Below are 20,062 nucleotides of genomic sequence, written 5' to 3'. Positions count from 1 at the left end.
TGGAGCCATAGGAGGTCTAAATGACTTTATAAAAAGACTAACATCTCTAGACAGCCTACATTTCATTTTACTGCAATATGAAGTTTGAGCCTATAATATAAGATAATTTAAAGTAAGTTTCAGTTAAGTAACAAAAGCAACTCACACAGTGGGCAAAATCCCTCACACATTGGACACCAAATAATGAAGTAACACAACAACAACAACAACAACAACAACAACAACAAAAGTACTAGGGAAACACTCTTGTGAGAGCTTTAGGTTTCATATAAGTTCCTACATTCAAATGTAAGAATAATGCTGTGGGTATTTGGTGTGCGCGGGTCTTCCTAGGCTGCTCTTTATAACATGATCCGAAGTTATTAAGTCAGTTCAGGTTTCCAGTGACACATGAAGCATGCATCCATGAATGATCTAGATAGGTGAGGTCTTTGACTTTCAGGTCAGGTCTTTTCCACCAGCGCTGGGGCACCTGAGCGAAGCTCATGTGTGAAGAAACAGCAGTGGCTGACAGAGCATGCTTTAAAGCAAGATTTCTTGGAATGATAACTAGATACTTAAAGCATATATTCTTAACACAGGCACACACACACACACACACACACACACACACACACACACACACACTATTTCCTTTTAACTGCTGCTTTAACTTGTTAAAAAATAAACATGTTTGAAGTAGGTCTCATTAATATTAATAATTATTTTGTTGTTCTGTCCCCAAACTCTGTCACTTTGTTACGCTAAATTAAAACTCTGATGGAAATATCCAATTAGTTATCAGGAAAGAAAAGCATTCATATGTCACATTTAATAGCCATTCAATGTAATCATACCTTGATTATACTCATGAGCAGCTCAGCCCTTTGTGATATATTTCTGGACCCAGACTAATAATAATAGCTATTATTAGTGCTCACTAATTACTTGAGTAATAGAAAATGAATAGTTGCTCTCCTCTCAAATGTACAAATAACCGCTTCCTTCTCGTTGAAAAAGATGGGAAAGAAAACAGTGAAATGAGAGAACTTAGATTAACACTTATAAAAGGAACTGTGGCATCCTACTGCACTCCATGTGGCCATGTCCCGGCCAATCACACTTCATAGAGCTGCTCCTTGTGAGGATGATGGTCCCTCTAGCCAGGTCAGAACACTGTTCTCTCTGTCAGAGCCTCAGAGAGCTCTCAGCATCCTACCTTGATGAGAACCTGAATGGATCCTGTGGCTTTTGCAGATATGAAATACCAGAAGCTCATAGTGCAGGCAGCGCTGGATCCTTGCCACATGGCACTCTTGAAATGGGCTTTGTCACCTTGAAGGCCCACAGGGGTGGCCTCCATATACATGAAGTGACCTAGGAATGAGGATGGGATTTAAATATGACCAAAAGAACAATGAGAGGATTATTCTTGTTTGTTTTTCTTCTTAGTTGTATTTTTTAAAATTACATTTCATGTGATCTAGCTGCCAAAAGCATTTTCATTCTGAAATGGAGAATAAGTATAATAGCCTTATTTGTAGCTCACTGGCAGAGCAATTCCCAACCGTGTGTGCTTTTAGCAAAGTGCCTCACAGTATGCAGAGTAAATGACCTGACAGAATATTTATGTCATCACATCAACAAGACAGCCGTAGGAATCATTTAATGGACTCCATGAAATACCTACTTATTCTAAAAGCATACAAAGACTTCCATGAACTGAAAATAAGGGAACATCCAATCACCTGTTAAACATGTAAATAAAATACTGGAAAATTTAATGTGTAACATGGAAGGGAAGCTATTGGGTTTTATTCTTATTATGAAAATATGTAAAGAATAATCATGTGTTAGATGAGAGTTTAGGTCTTTGATTCTGTGGCCTAACTTATCAAATCTGTTTTATGTCACTTTGAAACCTCAATACTGAGATATCATTCTGCTATTTTGTACTGTTCAGAACGAAGAGTTCTTATGTTAGCCTATCAATGTCCTCTGCTCCTTGAATATTGTATCTGACACTAGACAGTAAATATTTACCATAAAAAGTAGCCCATGGAAAATGCTCATACAAATGTAGTCTTGCAGTTATATTTTCACAGTTTCTCAATAAGTCTAAACCTCTTTACCCATAGGCTTCATCGTTCTCACAACCTCTGTTATGTACTATCTCCATTGGAAAAAACTACGAAGCCAAGGTTTTGGAAAAACTCGAGCAATTTGCTAATGACCAAATCAATGTCAAAATTCAGGATAATCAATTATAGATGAGTATGTTCCGCTTAGCAACGTTATCTGATAGAAGCAAATACAATCATTCAACTATAGGTACTGAAACTGATTATAATGCTAGATTGTGACTCTCCTTACTATGGGCTGATTCACCTTTGCCACCTCCTAGCTGCAGATTCAATCACCTAGCCTTATGTTCTGTTGAAGGTAAGTAAAGGTGATGCTATGAAAGTGGACCCTAGTTAATATAAACTGGAATTAATAACAAAAAGAACTATGGAAATTAATATGCCAAGCATACAAGGAGTTGATGTGCAGAGGAAATGATTTGTAAGAGAAGAACTTGTGATAATAGCAGAACCCAAGATAGTAACATGGATCACTACCCCCTTCCTCACAACCCTCAGAAGGAGCCAGTGCGGCCAATACTTCATCTTGGATTTCCTATTTCCAAAACTGAGACAGTATTAAGGTCCTGCCTGTTCTAGGTTTTGTGGTACAGCTGTCCCAAGATATGAACACACATGCTAAAATGTTTGGTTGAACAGCAGTCTCACTGCCATGGTCTCTAGTTGCTACTGTTGACAGTGAGGTGGACTTCACGGGCATAAATGGTGTGACAACACCTTAATGACTTACCATGTTCATTTCCAAGTGTGTGGTCTTTGGGAGGCCGCTGGCTTCTATGAGATCCAATTCCTAAAACCCAATCAGAGTTTTCAGCTACGGAGTTCCTCCAGCCGCACCAACCTTTCTCAAAAGTGCAGGAGCCGCCACACTCATTTTCATCAGTGTTATCACCACAGTCATCTACAAAATTACACCTCTGCTCTGGACTGTAGCATCTGCCATTCTGACATTCCTCATAGCCATGTGGGCAAAAGCCTGAAATAAAACAAAAATGGAATGAAAGATTATTTCAAACTCATTAAGAGTAGTCTAACGGCCCTAAGAATGGATTATTCATAATGTACCAAAGACTGTAGTTTAAGGATTTGAAGTATCTGGCCCCATTTGTTTTGTTTTGTTTAATTTGCTCCAGAAGTCAGCTTTATTCATGAGTGAAAACTGTGTATGGAAATTTCATTAAAAAAATCCACTTTGTGCATTGGCCTTAAATTTGATCTCTGACATAATATAAAATCAAAAATATTTTCTTCCAATTTTTGCTTTGTTCTGTTGTACTTGGTATTATTGGCTTTTTTTGTTAATTGTTTGTTTGTTTGTTTGTTTGTTTGCCAAGACAGAGTCTTTCTCTGTATTCTAGACTGGAACTTACTATGTTACCCAGGCTGACTTGCAAAATTCAAAGCAATCTTCAGGTCCCAGAACCTTTAGTGCTAGGATTACCAGCAGGAAGCAATATACTTGCCTCTTCCTTCTTAAGCTCCAAGGTACCTGGAAGACAAGCCAATTAAGACCACTCCTTGCTTATTTCTACGATGGGGACTCCCATGTCTGGTAGGAAATTGGATGGTGGTTGAGAGCTGATGTGGCTAAGAGGTGGTGAGTGATGTTTCTAGTCAGTACTGATAGGTGTTCTGGAAAGTCCTGCAGAAACCCCTGGTATAGTATGAATCTTAAATAGCTTCCAACAGTTTGCATTGGAGAGTTAGTCCCAGAAAGGACCTATTGTATTCCTGCTACAGGAACTTTAAGAGTCAACATTTAGTAGGAAGACTTTAAGTGCCTAGAAATGTGATCTTGAAGGGCAAAATACAATCTCCTTTCCTCTTCCATCACTCTTTCACTTTTGGCCAAGTAATAAATAGTTATGTGGTCCCTGCCTCACCTAAGACATAAAAGCAATGAAGCCAATGAGTCATGAACGGTATCCTCGAAAACTCTGAGTCAAAATGGATATTTGCTCTTTATTATTTATCTCAGATATTTTTATAATGACAAGAAGTAGGCTATAACAAATTCATATGAGGACACTGATAGTCATGGGGAAAGAAATAGAAGATAGACAGAAAGTGGCATAGAATGTACTGAGGAAAAAAACCATGTCTTGAAAGCTTCCAGGCATTTCCTGCTGTGTGCAGTCCTTAATCACCTGTGTGCCACGTCAATAGGGTTCACTCTGCAAAGCCTTTGATCATGAATTTCAACAGAACTTCCTTCCACAAATGAATTTCTGATTTCTTTTCTTCTTTGGAGTAACAAATTAAATAGCTTTTGTTTGGTTTATTTTAGTAGATTGGCGATAAGACAAAAGATTTTTAATATTTAAATTATGAAACTCAACTAAGAACCACAAAGCCAAAACACTTCCAGGGTTCAAGGAAACATAAACTATTGATGTTAACTTTCTCACTTATATGTGAGAAAAGTGAAGGTTTCAGATGCTAAATGATTCATGGATTTTAAAAAAGAGAGTTGTTATTTAGATGAAGTTGTCAAGTCTCTACAGTATTTTTTTAATGTGAGTGTGTTGTGAATGTGTGTTTGTATATCCATGTGAAATACCCTCACACATATAAACACAAACACATGCACACACACACATCTCAACACAACTACATACCCAAACATAAACACACAATAAACCATACTAACACAAATACATATTAACACACTCAATCATATATACAGATACACAATCACATGCACACATAAACACATACTCAAACATACAAGCACACACAATCACACGCATATACAAATGCACACTGATATACAAACACACACATACACAAATGCAACACATATACAAGAACACACACTCATAGATAATCGTAAACATGTCCCCAAATATTCACACACACACACACACACACACACACACACACACTGTTTTGAATACAATGGATTGAAAAAGACAAAGGTCTGTCATTGTAGGACAGCACTACTGACAACAAGTGTCACTGGGATTGGGAGACTCATTATCTTTGAAGTGCTAAGGAGAAGATGAGAAATTAGTACATATTTTATTTTACATTTATTTTTCCAATTGCAGTTTATTTAGAAAATATTTTCTCCAAAGTAACTGACTCTAACTACAACAGACCCCTTCCAAGTTAAAGAAGAAAATACAGACACACTTTTAGAAAAAGACTAAAATTATAGTATATTACACAAAACAGCAGAGCTAGTATTTGGGGATAGTGATGCACTTTTTCAGTTTTTAAAACAAAGTAACTACATAAATAAAAAGTGCAGTCATATATCTATACAAGACTATAATTGTACACAATCTTTACCTTAATAAAGGAAGTGGCACTGCTCTATCATAATCCACTCCATTCCTAAGAGGATGCACAGTGATCTTGCTATGGAGTTCAAGACCACCTAAACTCTATCCACCAAACTATTTAAGCTGCAGCTGACCACTCCCCAGAGGACTGTGGCCCTGATAAAAGGTAGGAAGGCTTTTAAAGGCAAAAGCCACAGTTCATTGCTGCACACACATGCATCTGCTAAGTGGGATAACTCCCAGGGTCCTTTGCATTCATGGAATACTTTCAAGGACTTACCAGCCTCAGGTTTCTGACAAGGATGGCCTCTAAGATGGTGACTTTGGTTAAAAATGGAGTCCTCAGGGGGGCTGGAGGGATGGCTCAGAGGTTAAGAGTACTGTCTGCTCTTCTGAAGATGCTAAGTTCAATTCCCAGCAACCACATGGTGGCTCACAACCATCTATAATGTGACCTAATGCCCTCTTCTGGTGTGCAGGTGTGCAGGTAGAGCACTGTATACATAATAAACATTTTTTTGAAAATGAAGTCCTCAGCAGCTACATTCCCTACTGTCTCTTGTGCCTGTGAACCAGATTTGGATTCATATTCATGGAGGGCTAAATATTGATATTGATTCTGTAGGGTGTAAGGTTAATCCTATGTTGATCCTCCTTTTTAGATATGTAAGTAGCCAGTTTATGAATCAAGGAAGCAACAACAGAATATATACATATATAAGTATATATACAGACATATATATTTATATGTATCATATATATGTATTTAATACACACACATATACATACACACACACATATATATGGAGAATATATATATGGAGAAATACAAGACACATGCACTTCCCCAACAGTGTTTCAATTCTGGATGTTCAACAATTAAACAGTCAGGAAGTTCTTATAGCCTTTAGGTCAGAGCCATATAATATAGAAATTTATGGCTGGTTTCTGTGACCAAAGACCAATTTCCTAAGACAGTTTTAGCAATTAAAGTATTCTTGTGACTAGTCTCTTGAGATGGCATAATTATAGTTTAGTAGCCCTCTACAATCTGATTTTGATAAAGGGAAAGAGAAATTGTCAACTAACATTACTTACCTATTCCCAAGTTGTTTCGTGTGACAATTTTTTGTGAACGTCAAAATAAAGCAAAACAAAACAAAATAGTAATGTAACCATAGGACATTGATTGATATCAGTTTTGATGATTAAACTCATAATATTGTCTGTAGTGAGAATTTTGGTTTCTTAAAAAAACCCAGTTACGTTATGCAAATATTTAGTCGCAGGTGTGGGATGTGGCTGCTTCAGATGGTCCACAGCAGCTAGCTGTGTGTCTCTTGCTCTGGCAGGGGCATAATTTTGCCAGCTGAGGACAGTTTACATTTGGAATTCTGGGGACTCTTATGAATGCCAAAGCCCCAACATGGGCCAGGAGAGGCTCTGAAGAGGCAGCTGTTATTCCTCCTGCTGCTGCAGTTTGTTGAAATTTGTCATGTGATTGTGTTCAAAGAAATGAGAAAAAAAATATGAAAATCCTCATGGGAAAGATCAAACTTGCCCCAAGGAACCCAACATACCTAAGCAACAGGAAGTAGGCTAAAGAGAACTCAGCTCCCTTTCTCTCTAACCTTCTTTCTTTTTTACCTAGATTTGGAAGGAATTAGTTGGAGAAGACTGCTAGATAAGAGAACCCAATGAAATATCTAAAAATGTATGTTTACACTTGTGCTTTGGTTCTTTACAAGTATATATTTCCATATATATGTGTGTGTGTGTGTGTGTGTGTGTGTGTGTGTGTGTGTGTGTGTGTGTGTTATATACATACAGAAGGACCAACTTGGAAGGAAACTTTAATTCGTTAAAAAGAATAAATTACAACACTGTGGATCCTTCTATATGTATCTTAGGCATCTGAAACTTCATGTTTTTTCAAGACTCTGGGGTTTCACTCCTGAACGTGCCAATTGGAAGGATAGGCTTCTAACTTTATTAACAACAATTCTGCACTTTGGTTACTCAGGCAAAGGTATCTGAAGGAACTCTGTAGTTAGGGAACATCTTTTGAAATTCAACTGGCAGTCTTTAATTTCCACCCCAATTTTCCATTTGTCTTTCACATCTAGGACTTGGAGTGCACTCTTAACCCCACAGATGTGAGGAGGAAAGTCAATGACCCAAATCATGGCCCAATTTGATAAAGCAGTCTCTTCCTAAGGCATGTTTCAAGAGATCAACATCGGCTGTGGGGAAGATAAGGATATGTATAGCACAGGAGTAGGTGGTTTCCAAATGGGCGACTTGGCAGGTAAGTAGGCAGGGTTACAGAGGCGGAGATAAGCATAACAAGTTGGTTATAACAACCTTTTGAAACAAAGGTTGCAAGGTGGTCATAACAACATGGTCATAATAAGGTGATCATATGGTTGCCATTTCCTCAAACAGGCAGTACAGGCCATTTGTAGTTAAGGTTGCAGGTAAGGCATATCTCAATCTTTGAGAAACAGAGTTTTAAAAATAAACAGGGATGTTTATACTATAAGGTGCATTCTATGCCTCAGTTGGAGGCCGGCTTATCATACCCCACTTTGGCAAAGAGACAAGATTAAGAATGAATGTAAGAGCATACCCAGCTACAGAAAAATCTCATCTGGTTTTCTCCCCACACACCACAAAATTCTCAAACCAGTTCCTTACCCACTCTCACCTTTCTGACCACACTTGAGATTATGTTCTTTCCACAAAGTTCCATTTTGCAAAATATACAACTTTTCAGGGAGTCTTGGTTTCTATAGTCTCACCATCTCAGCATTTGACCTCATGTGGAATAGGGCCAAATTATGGATGATCACTAAATTCTGAAAACAATGGTTTTCATATATATAATATATTAATTTTATCAATCATAACATCTTTCAGCAAACTCAGTCAACTCTTGGCTCTATCATTAAACTATATTGCATCATATCTGCTATCACTATTTTGATAAAATTCAGTGTATTGCTTTTATGGATTGTACTGCCATTTCTGTCGGATCGCTATTTCTCTAACCTTACCCCAAACGTAATAATCAAGACCTTGATAGGCTAGGGTCAGATGACAGGGGAGGAGGACTCTCCTCTTTCTGAGGACTAGGGGACAGGGAAAGGAGGATGACAGAGGGAGGGCGGGACTGGGAGGAGATAAGAGAGGGAGATAGTCAGGATGTAAAGTTAATAAATTAAAAATTTTAAGTGAAAAAAAAATTCAGTGAAGAATGTCCCCACAAAAGAATCATGCCTTTTTTAAAATATAAGATGAAGGTTATATCTGACATAAGCTTTACAAGTATTTGTATAGTCATCTCCATTATAGAAACTAACTTCTTCAAAATAGAAGATTGGGGACAAGGGAGAAGAAGGTTAACGATGAGCCTCAGACTTACGTGTACGCACAAGAAAATTTAAAAATGACACAAAAATAGTCTTACTATTGTCTTAGTAGGGTTTCTATTGCTGCAGTGAAACACCATAATGCAAAAGCAAGCTGAGGAAGAAAGGGATTATTTGGCTCACACTACCATATCACTGTTCATCATCAAAGCAAGTCAGCACAAGAACTCAAACAGAGCAGGAACCTGAAGGCAGGAGCTGAGGTAGAGGCCATGGAGAGGGTGCTGATTACTGGCTTGCTTTCCATGGCTTGTTCAGCCCACTTTCCTATAGAACCCAGGACCATCAGCCCAGAGATGGCAGCACCCACAAGGGGCTGAGCCCTCCTCCATCATTCACTAATTTTAAAATGCTCTGTATACAGATCTTATGGAGACATTTTTTTTTCAACTGAGGTTCCTTCTTAAAGATAATTCTAGTTTGTGTGTCAAGTTGACATAAGACTAGCCAGCATAATGATGAAAGGCTTAAAGAGGTTTAGGTTGATCTGATAATTAAGAAAACATGGTACTGACTTACAGAGTTTGAAGATATTTTCTGGCTAAGTCATAAACAATTTGGCCAGCAAAGTAAGCAGTGAGATAACTTCTGCTTATAGTTAGAAAAGAGAATGAAGGCATAAAATTTCCTTCAAACATGAGAAACTAGATCACTAAGCAAATATATAAAATCATTTTGGTCAAATACTAAAAATAGGAAGAAGACCTTGGTCCATTAAAAGGACAAGAAGCAGCATCCTATTGTCATGCCAAATTTCTGCAGGGTTATGCACTCCAAGCTCAATTCTAGAAAGGTAAGTGAAACAGAAAACAGGTCTCCATGACTGAACACACAAAGATGGAAGCATTTCCAAGTTGCAAGACAGGAAGATAATGAAAAGGGACTGATGTAGATAAAGAGATGCAGAAATGTTCTCCAGTCTTTGGCTGATTTCAGTTTGCATATGTATAGGGCAGAATTCAAAAGGAAGAAAGGTAACTTCTAAGACACCAATAAACTAGTAGTGGTAAACAGGATTATTTCAGGCATTCACAGAAACTTGGGCATCTTTAGGCTTCTACCTTCTAGAATAAAATGTTCTTGACAAATACAAGATATTCCGGTGAAACTTTACACAGGATGTGACTTAATAGAACACAAAGTAACTCTAGAAAATATGTTTCACCTTATAAATAAGCAAACTATAATTCTAAATCCAAGGCCACTAGTGTGTGTAAATAAAGTTTTATTGACATATACCCACTTGATCACATATTAAAATATAGCTATTTTTAAACAATCATGGCAGAGTTGAACAGTTGCAACCAGGACTTTAGAGTCTTTCATGTAAACAACAACAACAACAACGCCTACTCATTAATTCACACAGAATAAAATTTCCTGACTTCTGTTCTTTTGTTCTATATTTAAGCCTCACAATAAACCTTCATAATAGTCATTAATAAGCAACTCACAACAGTAAGCAAGTTAACTGCTGTCTAGGGCAAAGTTACCAGTTTTCATTATATATTCCAAACTTCAGCAGTCAGCAGATCAGAACTCACAGTGCATGAATAACTAGGGATATATGATGTGTATATATAACTAGCAGAAAAATAATCAGTCTGAAGAAGCAAATACAAAAATGACAAGGAGCTAAAAGATGGTACTGTTGTGAAATGTTCAAAAGGTGAAACTTCAGAGAGGTCAGGAGAAGTGGCTGGTATCAGGTTGTAAAGTGATTAAATTAAAAACAACAAGGACACAGGCGGTAAACATTAAACCCCTACCCAGATCTAGCCAATGGTCAGAACAGTCTCCACAGTAGAGTGGAGAGTGGGATATTACTTTCTCACATACTCTGGTGCCTCACCTTTGACCATGTCCCCTGGAGGGGGAGACCTGGTGGCACTCAGAGGAAGGACAGCAGGTTACCAAGAAGAGACTTGAACATATCCAGGGGGAGGTAATCCCCCTCAGGAACAGTCATAGGGGAGGGGAATAAGGGGAAAATGGGAGGGAGGGAAGAATGGGAGGATACAAGGGATGGGATAACCATTGAGATGTAACAAGAATAAATTAATAAAGGAGAAAAAAAAACAACAGCAACAAATACAACAACAGAAAACCTCAGACAGCAGAGATATTTTCAGGAAATAAAACCTCTTCTTTGGTTTTGTTTTGCTTTTGTTTTTTGAGACAGGGTTTCTTTTTGTAGTCCTAGCTGGCCTTGAACTAGCTGGCCTCAAACTCACAGAATTCTATTTTCCTGTCTTCCAAGTTCTGGGAAAAATGTGCTTTTATGGTGACTATAGTAAAACATAATATGTAATTTTTTAATAGCTAAGATTAAAGTGTTCTCACTCCAAAAGTCCACATATATGTGAAGCAAGGCATGCACATACTCACAGGCTCAAAGCTGCCATTCCACAACATATGCATAATTGTAGATATAAAGGTTTATACCAGTAAACATATCATTTTAGCAACAAAACTGAAAGAATAATTTAGAGGACGATCAGGATATGATATATATGACAGAGCTATAAGTGAAGTCAAAGTAGATTTTTATAAACAGGCTCATTGGGCTCCTTTTTAATGATATAAAAACTATAAAAAGCTGCTAATACTAAGGAAGTTTAAGCAAAAGACTAAATATCATTCATTTTAAAAAGTAAATGACATTTGCCCGTGCTTCCATTACACATTTACCCTAACACTGAAAACAGCACATACCTGAGTAACAGAGTATGGCAAAACCAAGCTACTGCATACCTGGCAGCTTCATTCCCTCTGGTTAACTGCTTAACTGGTTAACTGGTTAACTGGTTAACTGCTGGGAAGCACTATGTGAGTTACTGGAGGAGAAAAGTGATGTTCAGTCTTACCTAGCAATGAACTCTGTGAGCTGCAGTTACGGCTGTCATTGTGAGACATGACCAGGGGTGTGATAGTGGCGTGAACACCATGGACTAACCACTCATTCTATGAACATTGTGGAGTAACCAATTTCTGACTGGATATAAATCCATTCCACAGGATGAAACCCATACATGGCACTGTTACTGGACTAAGAACCTATGACTACACAGGTCATAGGCCCTAAAGGAGAAACCTACTATTATACTGCTATATGGTATAGTATCACATTAGCTCTTAACAACTTATGCCCATGTATCAATGCATTTTGTAACCCTTATTGTAGAAGCTTTTATTTATATCGATGGTGATTAACAGAAACGACAGAATGTTCAGCCCCACCTACAACCCTGCTAAGGTTCTGAGATCCTTGTAGATAAGGAGTGGGAAGAGTGTAAGAGCCATGGGCAGTGGATGATTACACGGAAATATCATAATCTGGACACAGTACAGGGCAGTTGCACATATGAAACTAGAACTTTTGTACAAATCTGTGCATGCCAAAGCCAGATCCCATGCCATGGAGAGAGCTGGGCGAACAAGCCCACTCCTAGTTACAGTTGAAAACTGTAACTGCTGGGGGAGCCAGAGATAGTTTTTTCTAAGAGTGTGTAGGCCCTGTGAGGTCAACCCCTTTCCAGTGAAACAGTAGGAATCCAAAAATTTTGAGTAGCACAAATTGGTCTCGAAGGATTAATATAAATAGGACACAAAGTTGAGTAAGCAGGAAAGGAAAGGTGCACCTAGGAATGGTTGTGGGCAGAGTGGCAAATAAAACCAAATCATATATAAAATCACAAACACTAATTAAAATTAATTAAAAGAAATAAAAGATACAAAACATAAAATAATTTAAAATAGCAATTAGAAGTAAAAAATTTTCACTTAATTTAGAAAATTAAATAAAGAAATCAAATTAAATTAATTTAAATAAATTAAATAAAGAAATAGAGAGCACTTCTAAATAAGTGCAGACTATAAACCAAGTTTATAAATAAAATAATTCAGAAATATTAGAAATTTAAATTTTCCTAAATGAATCTATTGTTTAATATTCCAACCAACCAAAATTTCAGTACATGTGTAAAAAAAATGCAACTGGACCCATATTTGTCACCTTGTACAAAACTCAAATCCAAGTGGATTAAAGACCTCAACATAAAACCAGAGAAACTAAGTCACTTAGAAGAAAAAGTGGGGAAGAGCTTGAAACATATTGGCACAGGAGACAACTTCCTGAACAGAACACCAACAGCCCAGACATTAATGTCAACAATTAATAAATGGGACCTCATGAGGCTGAGAAGCTTCTGTAAGGCAGGAGACACTGTCAAGAGAACAAAGCGACAGCCTACAAACTGGGAAAAGATCTTCACCAACCCCACATCTGACAAAGGTCTAATATCCAAAATATATAAAGAACTCAAGAAATTAAACACCACCAAACCAAATAACCCAATCGAGAAATGGGGCATGGAACTAAACAGAGAATTCTCAACAGAGGAATATCAAATGGCTGAGAAACACTTAAAGAAATGCTCAACCTCCTTAATCATCAGGGAAATGCAATTCAAAACAACTCTGAGATTCCATCTTACACCCATCAGAATGGCTAAGATCAAAAATTCAAGCGACACCACATGCTGGCGAGGATGTGGGGAGAGAGGAACACTCCTTCATTGCTGGTGGGAATGCAAACTAGTACAACCACTTTGGAATCTATCTGGTGCTATCTCAGAAAAATGGGAATAGGGCTTCCTCAAGACCCAGCTATTCCACTCCTTGGAATATACCCAGAAGATGCTCCAGCACACAACAAGAAAATTTGCTCAACCATGTTCATAGCAGCCTTATTCATAATAGCTAGAACATGGAAACAGCCTAAGTGTCCCTCAATAGAAGAATGGATAAAGAAACTGTGGTACATATACACTATGGAATACTATTCAGCTATTAAAAACAAGGAATTCCCGAAATTTGTGGATAAATGGATTGAGCTAGAAATGATCATAATGAGTGAGTAAACCCAGAAGCAGAAAGACTCAAATGGTATATACTCACTTATATCTGCATATTAGCCCAAGGGGCATGTCCCACGAAAGCCTTCACTTACCAGGAAACTAAGACAGAGGGGAAGACATTCTAGTGGGACTCTAGATGAGAATGCATGGGAGAATGGCAAAGTAGAAGGCTCCAGAGGGTCCTAGAAGCCTACAAGTAGAACATTATGATAGGCAGATTTGGGCTCAGGGGTCCCGCTCAAACTAAGGCACCAGCCAAGGACAATACAGGCGGTAAACCTTAAGCCCCTACCCAGATCTAGACAATGGACAGAACACTCTCCACAGTAGAGTGGAGAGTGGGATATTACTTTCTCACATACTCTGGTGCCTCACCTTTGACCATGTCCCCTGGAGGGGGAGACCTGGTGGCACTCAGAGGAAGGACAGCAGGTTACCAAGAAGAGACTTGATACCCTATGAGCATATACAGGGGGAGGTAATCCCCCTCAGGAACAGTCATAGGGGAGGGGAATAAGGGGAAAATGGGAGGGAGGGAAGAATGGGAGGATACAAGGGATGGGATAACCATTGAGATGTAACAAGAATAAATTAATAAAGTATAAAAAATTGTAAAAAAAATGAAGAACATGAACAAGTATTTGGGATTATGAATGGGAGGTAGCTTGATATAAGTTATTAGAAGCAGATGGCATGGGATTGAGGCAGGGATCCCATGCCTGCCCCACTATAGGAGGTGGCTTAGAGGATTGATATCTGCCTTGTCCCAGGTTATCTAAGGCTATTTTAAAATATAACAAGTGTCTGTGTCTTGATTGATTGCTTGCCTGGCCTACTGGTAATACAGATATTTTTTAAAAAACAGTACACTTCCTCTTTTATTATTGCCTTCTAGCCAAGGACCATGGTACAGACACGTATAGCTGAACAACCTGCTGGTGCAACAGAGGTAAATGTCATGGAGCACCATGGAGAATTTAAATGAAATAGTGTTTGAAAAGTTACTTAAAGGAAGATGCAGACAAGTAGGTTTGCTTGAATTAGTTACTATGGAGAAGAAAGCACAAGTCTATGACTCGATATTTAAAAATCTTATTCAACAAAGGAAGAATTCTAGGATAAAGTATCCTCCGCTCAGATCAAGATAGGGATGTATTTCACCATTCTTTTGGCTGATAAAATATTCTCATTCAGTTTATCTTTAGATTACACCCACAAGATAGTGAGATACTGTGTGTGTGTGTGTGTGTGTGTGTGTGTGTGTGTGTGTGTGTGTGTGTGTGTGTGTGTTTATTAATTTTAACACACGAATCCTGAAGTGGGGTTGGGTGTTGCTTATATCCTGGGACACGGTTCATTCTGATTTACAGACCAAGAAAGATGTGCTCTGCATGCCAAGTCAGTTTAAGAGAAACAAGTAGGCTCTCTCATTGTTCGAGACCAGATCCTGGCTAGTAAGCATCACTATTCCTTTTCTTTCTTTGCTGTTGCATCTGTCTGCTAAGAGTGTTGAGTCAAGCAGCATACTCTCTATGTGAGGACAGAAAGAAAAACAGCCAGGACTTCTGCTTATTGTCTAAAAGCAGATTAGCCACTGCAGATTTAACAATTGCTTTTAAAGACCCAGAAGCATATTAAAGGATTTTATATTTGTGATCTTTAAACTATTTTTTTTTTTACTCTCCTAAGGAAGTTGTACAAGATCTCGCTCTCTCTCTCTCTCTCTCTCTCTCTCTCTCTCTCTCTCTCTCTCTCTCTCTCTTTTAAGTATAGATACTAAGACTGTATTACTGAGGACACAGCACATTTTGGTTGCAAGACAAAGAAAAGCCAAGCTGGCATGGGGTGGGAGCTTCCTCCCTGCTGGCTAGCACTGGAGTGCCAGAAGGTGTTGTGTTGGCTGCTGGGGGAGCAAACTCATTAACAGTCTTACCCAGCTGTGAACTCTATAAGCTACAAGACCAACCTGTCAGGCGAGATATACCCAGAGCTGCAGTGAGGCAGGACTACCACAGGGGTAACTGAACACCTTGTGACAGGATTTCAAGTTTGCTCCACAGGGGGAATTTATGTCCAGCACTGTAAACCTGCTTCAAAGCCCATGACGCAGGGGGAGAATGGTGGGCATAGACTTTACCAGTGAACCTCCTATTCTTGTCTGGCTGTGTGAACATGATTTACAATTTCCTTCTAAATATTTACGTATGCCCACAGATTACTGAAACTTCTAACTTTGCTCAGAGAAACCTCTGTTTGCAATGGGCAGTGCTTAAGGTTGAGGCTCATAACTGGTCAAAGTGATGAGAATGAGTGCCTGCCTGTTTAAAGTTCCACTCCCTTGCTCCCCAAACAATATATATATATATATCCTTTCCAAGTCTCAGAGATCATTGCACAACAGGGAGCAGAAGGGCCACAGGAATTGGAAGGTGGAAAGCACTGCTGTGAAAAGATGGGTTAAACCACTCTTTCAATAACTTCATAGCTTCAATGACTACTTACACAAGAACTGTAAAAGACATAATCCCATTAGCATTTTATCACCTATCCAAGAGCAGCCCATTAGGACTCACCCCTCCATGAGGACATATATTGATGATTGCTGGGGGAGGGGTAGTAATGGTCTCAGTGGTGGAGCCAAAGGTAAATTTCTCTTGGTTAAGTTAATGAATTCTTAATCTGGTGCTCTTCCAGTCTACCATCATCAAATGAATTGCCTACAGGCAAAGGCATGAAACTAGGAAAGAGACAATGGGCAAAATTAGGAGTTCAGAGGCAAGAGGAGGAGAGTGAGAAAGGAAAATGGGAGTATAATGAAAGTGTAAAGAATAAATATTAGCATGCAATTGATATGCAAAAAGAAAATCTGTATAGATGACCATAGTCTCAAAATATTGATTTTAAAAATGGAAGGAAATTGTAATTTGCATTCAATAAAAGAGAAACAAGGACAAAAATCTGGGCAAGACAAATTATTATAGGCTTCAATGAGAAAAGCCCAATGTGCTCTCCCCAACATCCATCCTCACTGATAATTGTAATATGGCTGATCCTTCAGTTCAAGGATCAGTGTGTTTCTGTGGTCTTAGGTTCTCTGGCATAGTATTATTCTCACCTATAGCCAAATGGTCAATTTCTTTAGGTATTCTTTCTCTAACACCATCCTCTTCATTCTGAACAACGTCTATCTAAATACTCAGAGTACTCTCACAGTCATGACCAACGTGACAAAATATATGCTAACAATTACTACTCATAGCCATTTAAAAAGAAAGTCTCAGGGCTGGAGAGATGGCTCAGCAGTTAAGCACTTCTACATCTTGAAGTGGACTTGGGTGTAAGCTGCTTGTATGTGCTCTTGGGGGTGAGAAAAGGCCATTCAGTCTCCTCCAGGGAGATAGAGGTAGTTGGTTCTGAGCCACCTGATATGGGTGCTGAGAACCAAACTTGGTCATCTGGAAGAGCAGTGAGTGTTATGATCCATTGAGGCATCTCTCCAGGCCTGATGCCAACCTGTTAAAATATCCACTTTGTGTACTTAACATTTAATCAGCTTTTAAACGGTATGAGAACAAAATGTAACTTTAATCCTACATTAGAAGGACACTGAAACAAGAAATCCAAAGATGCCTGAAAAAAAATAAATAAAGGATCCTTGATGATTTTAAATTGGAGTGAAGTTTTTATGCTTCAATTGTAAACAATTTATACAAAGTGAATTTAGAGCTTGTTATATTTGTAAACGTAAAGCAATGACGGTGAGCTTGTGACATTTGAAACACAGCCATCCAGGATAACAGGAAGATGTTCCAGCATTTCTTCCCTTTCAAAAATCTGAAAAATATAATAATCCTCCATGGTGCTTCAAGTTCCCTGACTGAGGCTTAGAGAATCTAAGGAGAATTGCTTTTACCGCAGATATCGCAAATAGAGCGGCTGCTGCCAGACAGAGCTTGAGCTTGATTTAAGGATAAAACCCAGGATAAAAATCATTTTAGCAAAATTATATCTTGTGATTTTTATGGAACAAAATTTATTGATTTTTCTTTTCATGGCTTTTTGTCATCCAATATTAAACAAAATTCTCTCATACTTTTTCAACTACTGTATGACTTTAGGTCTCCTTTTAAAAAACATTTAAACCCTTTATATAACTGAAACGTACTTTGGGATTCAGAATATAGAAGAAAAGTACTTTTAAAGTGAAAACTGGGTCCTTCTACTTTGCTATTCTCCCATGCTTCTCTCATCTAGAGTCCCAATAGGATGTCCTCCCCTCTGTCCCAGTTTCCTGGTAAGTGAAGACTTTCATGGGACATGATCCTTGGGCTAGTATGCAGATATAAGTGAGTATCAACCATTTTTACTCTTTCTGCTTCTGGGTAAACTCACTCATTATGATCATTTCTGTTTCAATCCATTTGTCCACAAATTTCTGGAATTCCTTGTTTTTAATAGCTGAGTAGTATTCCATAGTGTATATGTACCACAGTTTCTTTATTCATTCTTCTACTGAGGGACATGAAGGCTGTTTCCATGTTCTGCCTATTATGAATAAGGCTGCTATGAACATGGTTGAGCAACATTTTTTGTTGTATGCTGGAGCAAACCTACAAGAAGAACATTATGATAGTCAGATTTGGGCCCAGGGGTCCCGCTCAAACTATGGCACCAGCCAAGGACAATACAGGCCGTAAACTTCAAACCCCTACCCAGATCTAGCCAATGGACAGGACATTCTCCACAGTTGAGTAGAGAGTGGTGTCTGACTCTCACACGTACTCTGGTGCCTCTTATTTGACCATGTTCCCTGGATGGGGAGACCTGGTGACACTCAGAGGAAAGATAACAGGCTACCAAGAAGAGACTTGATACCCTATGAGCATATACAGGGGGAGGAAGTCCCCCTCAGCCACAGTCATAGGGGAGGGGAGTAAGGGGAAAATGGGAGGGAGGGAAGAATGGGAAGATACAAGGGATGGGATAACCATTGAGATGTAACAAGAATAAATTAATAAAAGTTAAAAAAAAAAAAAAGAAGCAAACACTAAAGTGGAGTAGACGGCAGGAAATAATCAAACTCGGGGCTGAAATCAATATAGGCTAGAAAGAAAAAGAACAATGCAAAGAATCAACATAATTAAAAGCTGTTTCTTTAAGAAAATCAACAAGATAGATAAATCCTTAGCCAAACTAACTAAAAGATAGAGAGATAATATCCAGATTAACAAAATCAGAAATGAGAAGGGGGGCCTAAGAACAAACACTGAGGAAATCCAAAGAACCATTAGGTCTTACTTCAAAACTGGAAAATGTAAATGAAATGCAGAATTTTCTTGATAGATTCCATTTACCAAAGTTAAATCAAAATCAGTTTAACAATCTAAATAAATCTATAAACTCTAAGGAAATAGAGTATCATTAAAAGTCTCCCAACCAAACCAAATAGAACAAAACAAAACAAAAACCCCAAAATCAAAGAGATAAAGAAACAAAACAAAACAAAACAAAACCCAGAGTCAAATGGTTTCAGAGGCTAAGTCTACCAAATATTCAAAGAAGAGCTAATACCAATAATCCTCAAAGTCTTCCATAAAATAGAAACTGAAGGCACATGGCCAAACTCTTTCTTATTTTCAACCCATTACTAACAGCTCTAACAGCTATTTATTTTGTTATTTGAATACCCCTTAAACTACTTCTCTCAAGATGCTTCAGGAGCACTCATATCTCTCTTCTATTAATAACAGGGTTCTATTGGTTGCTGTATGTTTATTTTTGCTTTCTCCTATTCACGTCCTCTGTTACCAAAGTATAAAAATGAAAGCTAGATTACCTCCATGCTTTAATGTCCCTAGAAGCTAGAATTCTCCCTCTCAAAGCTGCTTATCCCACTGTCTTGTTAAGGGAAGGGAGAGAGGAAGGGAGAGAGGGAAAGAGAGAGTCTTTCATCACATTTAGGGGAAGCAAGTTCAGTGACATGACTCAGGCCAAGCATAAGTCCTAAGCTGTCCACAGGCTCAAATCTTAGCCATTGCACCTCACTGTCTAACCAAGTAACTTGGATTTCCTGTATCTCCTCGAATCACTTATATGCTGGGCTACCTCCCCCCCAGGAACCCCTGAACCTCTTATAGATTTTAGCTCAATCACCCACAATCACATCCATTTCTTCTGTCTTCAGACAGAACCAGCTACACTGCCACAGAACTGTAGCAAGTTCAGCGCTCTAAGTATTTATATGAATTTGAACAATGGTCAGCAAGCTTCATGGGTGAGAGAAATTTGCTTGTACTGGTCTT

The 20,062-nt window shown here is 38.4% G+C and overlaps 1 protein-coding gene across 2 annotated transcripts in view; it reads right to left on the bottom strand.

The window, feature by feature from the left end:
* The window catches only part of MALRD1 (MAM and LDL receptor class A domain containing 1), a 562,786-nt gene that overhangs the window by 236,459 nt on the left and 306,265 nt on the right, over nt 1-20,062 (bottom strand). For both annotated transcript variants that reach the window (XM_084782548.1, XM_084782549.1), the window contains exons 27-28: nt 2,854-3,099; nt 1,199-1,356 (exon numbers count right to left, since the gene is read on the bottom strand). In XM_084782548.1, the coding sequence (XP_084638674.1) occupies nt 1,199-1,356; nt 2,854-3,099 (404 nt within the window). The remainder of the gene's footprint in view (nt 1-1,198; nt 1,357-2,853; nt 3,100-20,062) is intronic.

Source organism: Acomys minous (assembly GCF_964271855.1).
Source record: "Acomys minous genome assembly, chromosome: 5".
Taxonomy (NCBI): domain Eukaryota; kingdom Metazoa; phylum Chordata; class Mammalia; order Rodentia; family Muridae; genus Acomys; species Acomys minous.
Note: the sequence above shows the minus strand (reverse complement) of the source record. Positions and strands in the feature narration are given on the sequence as shown.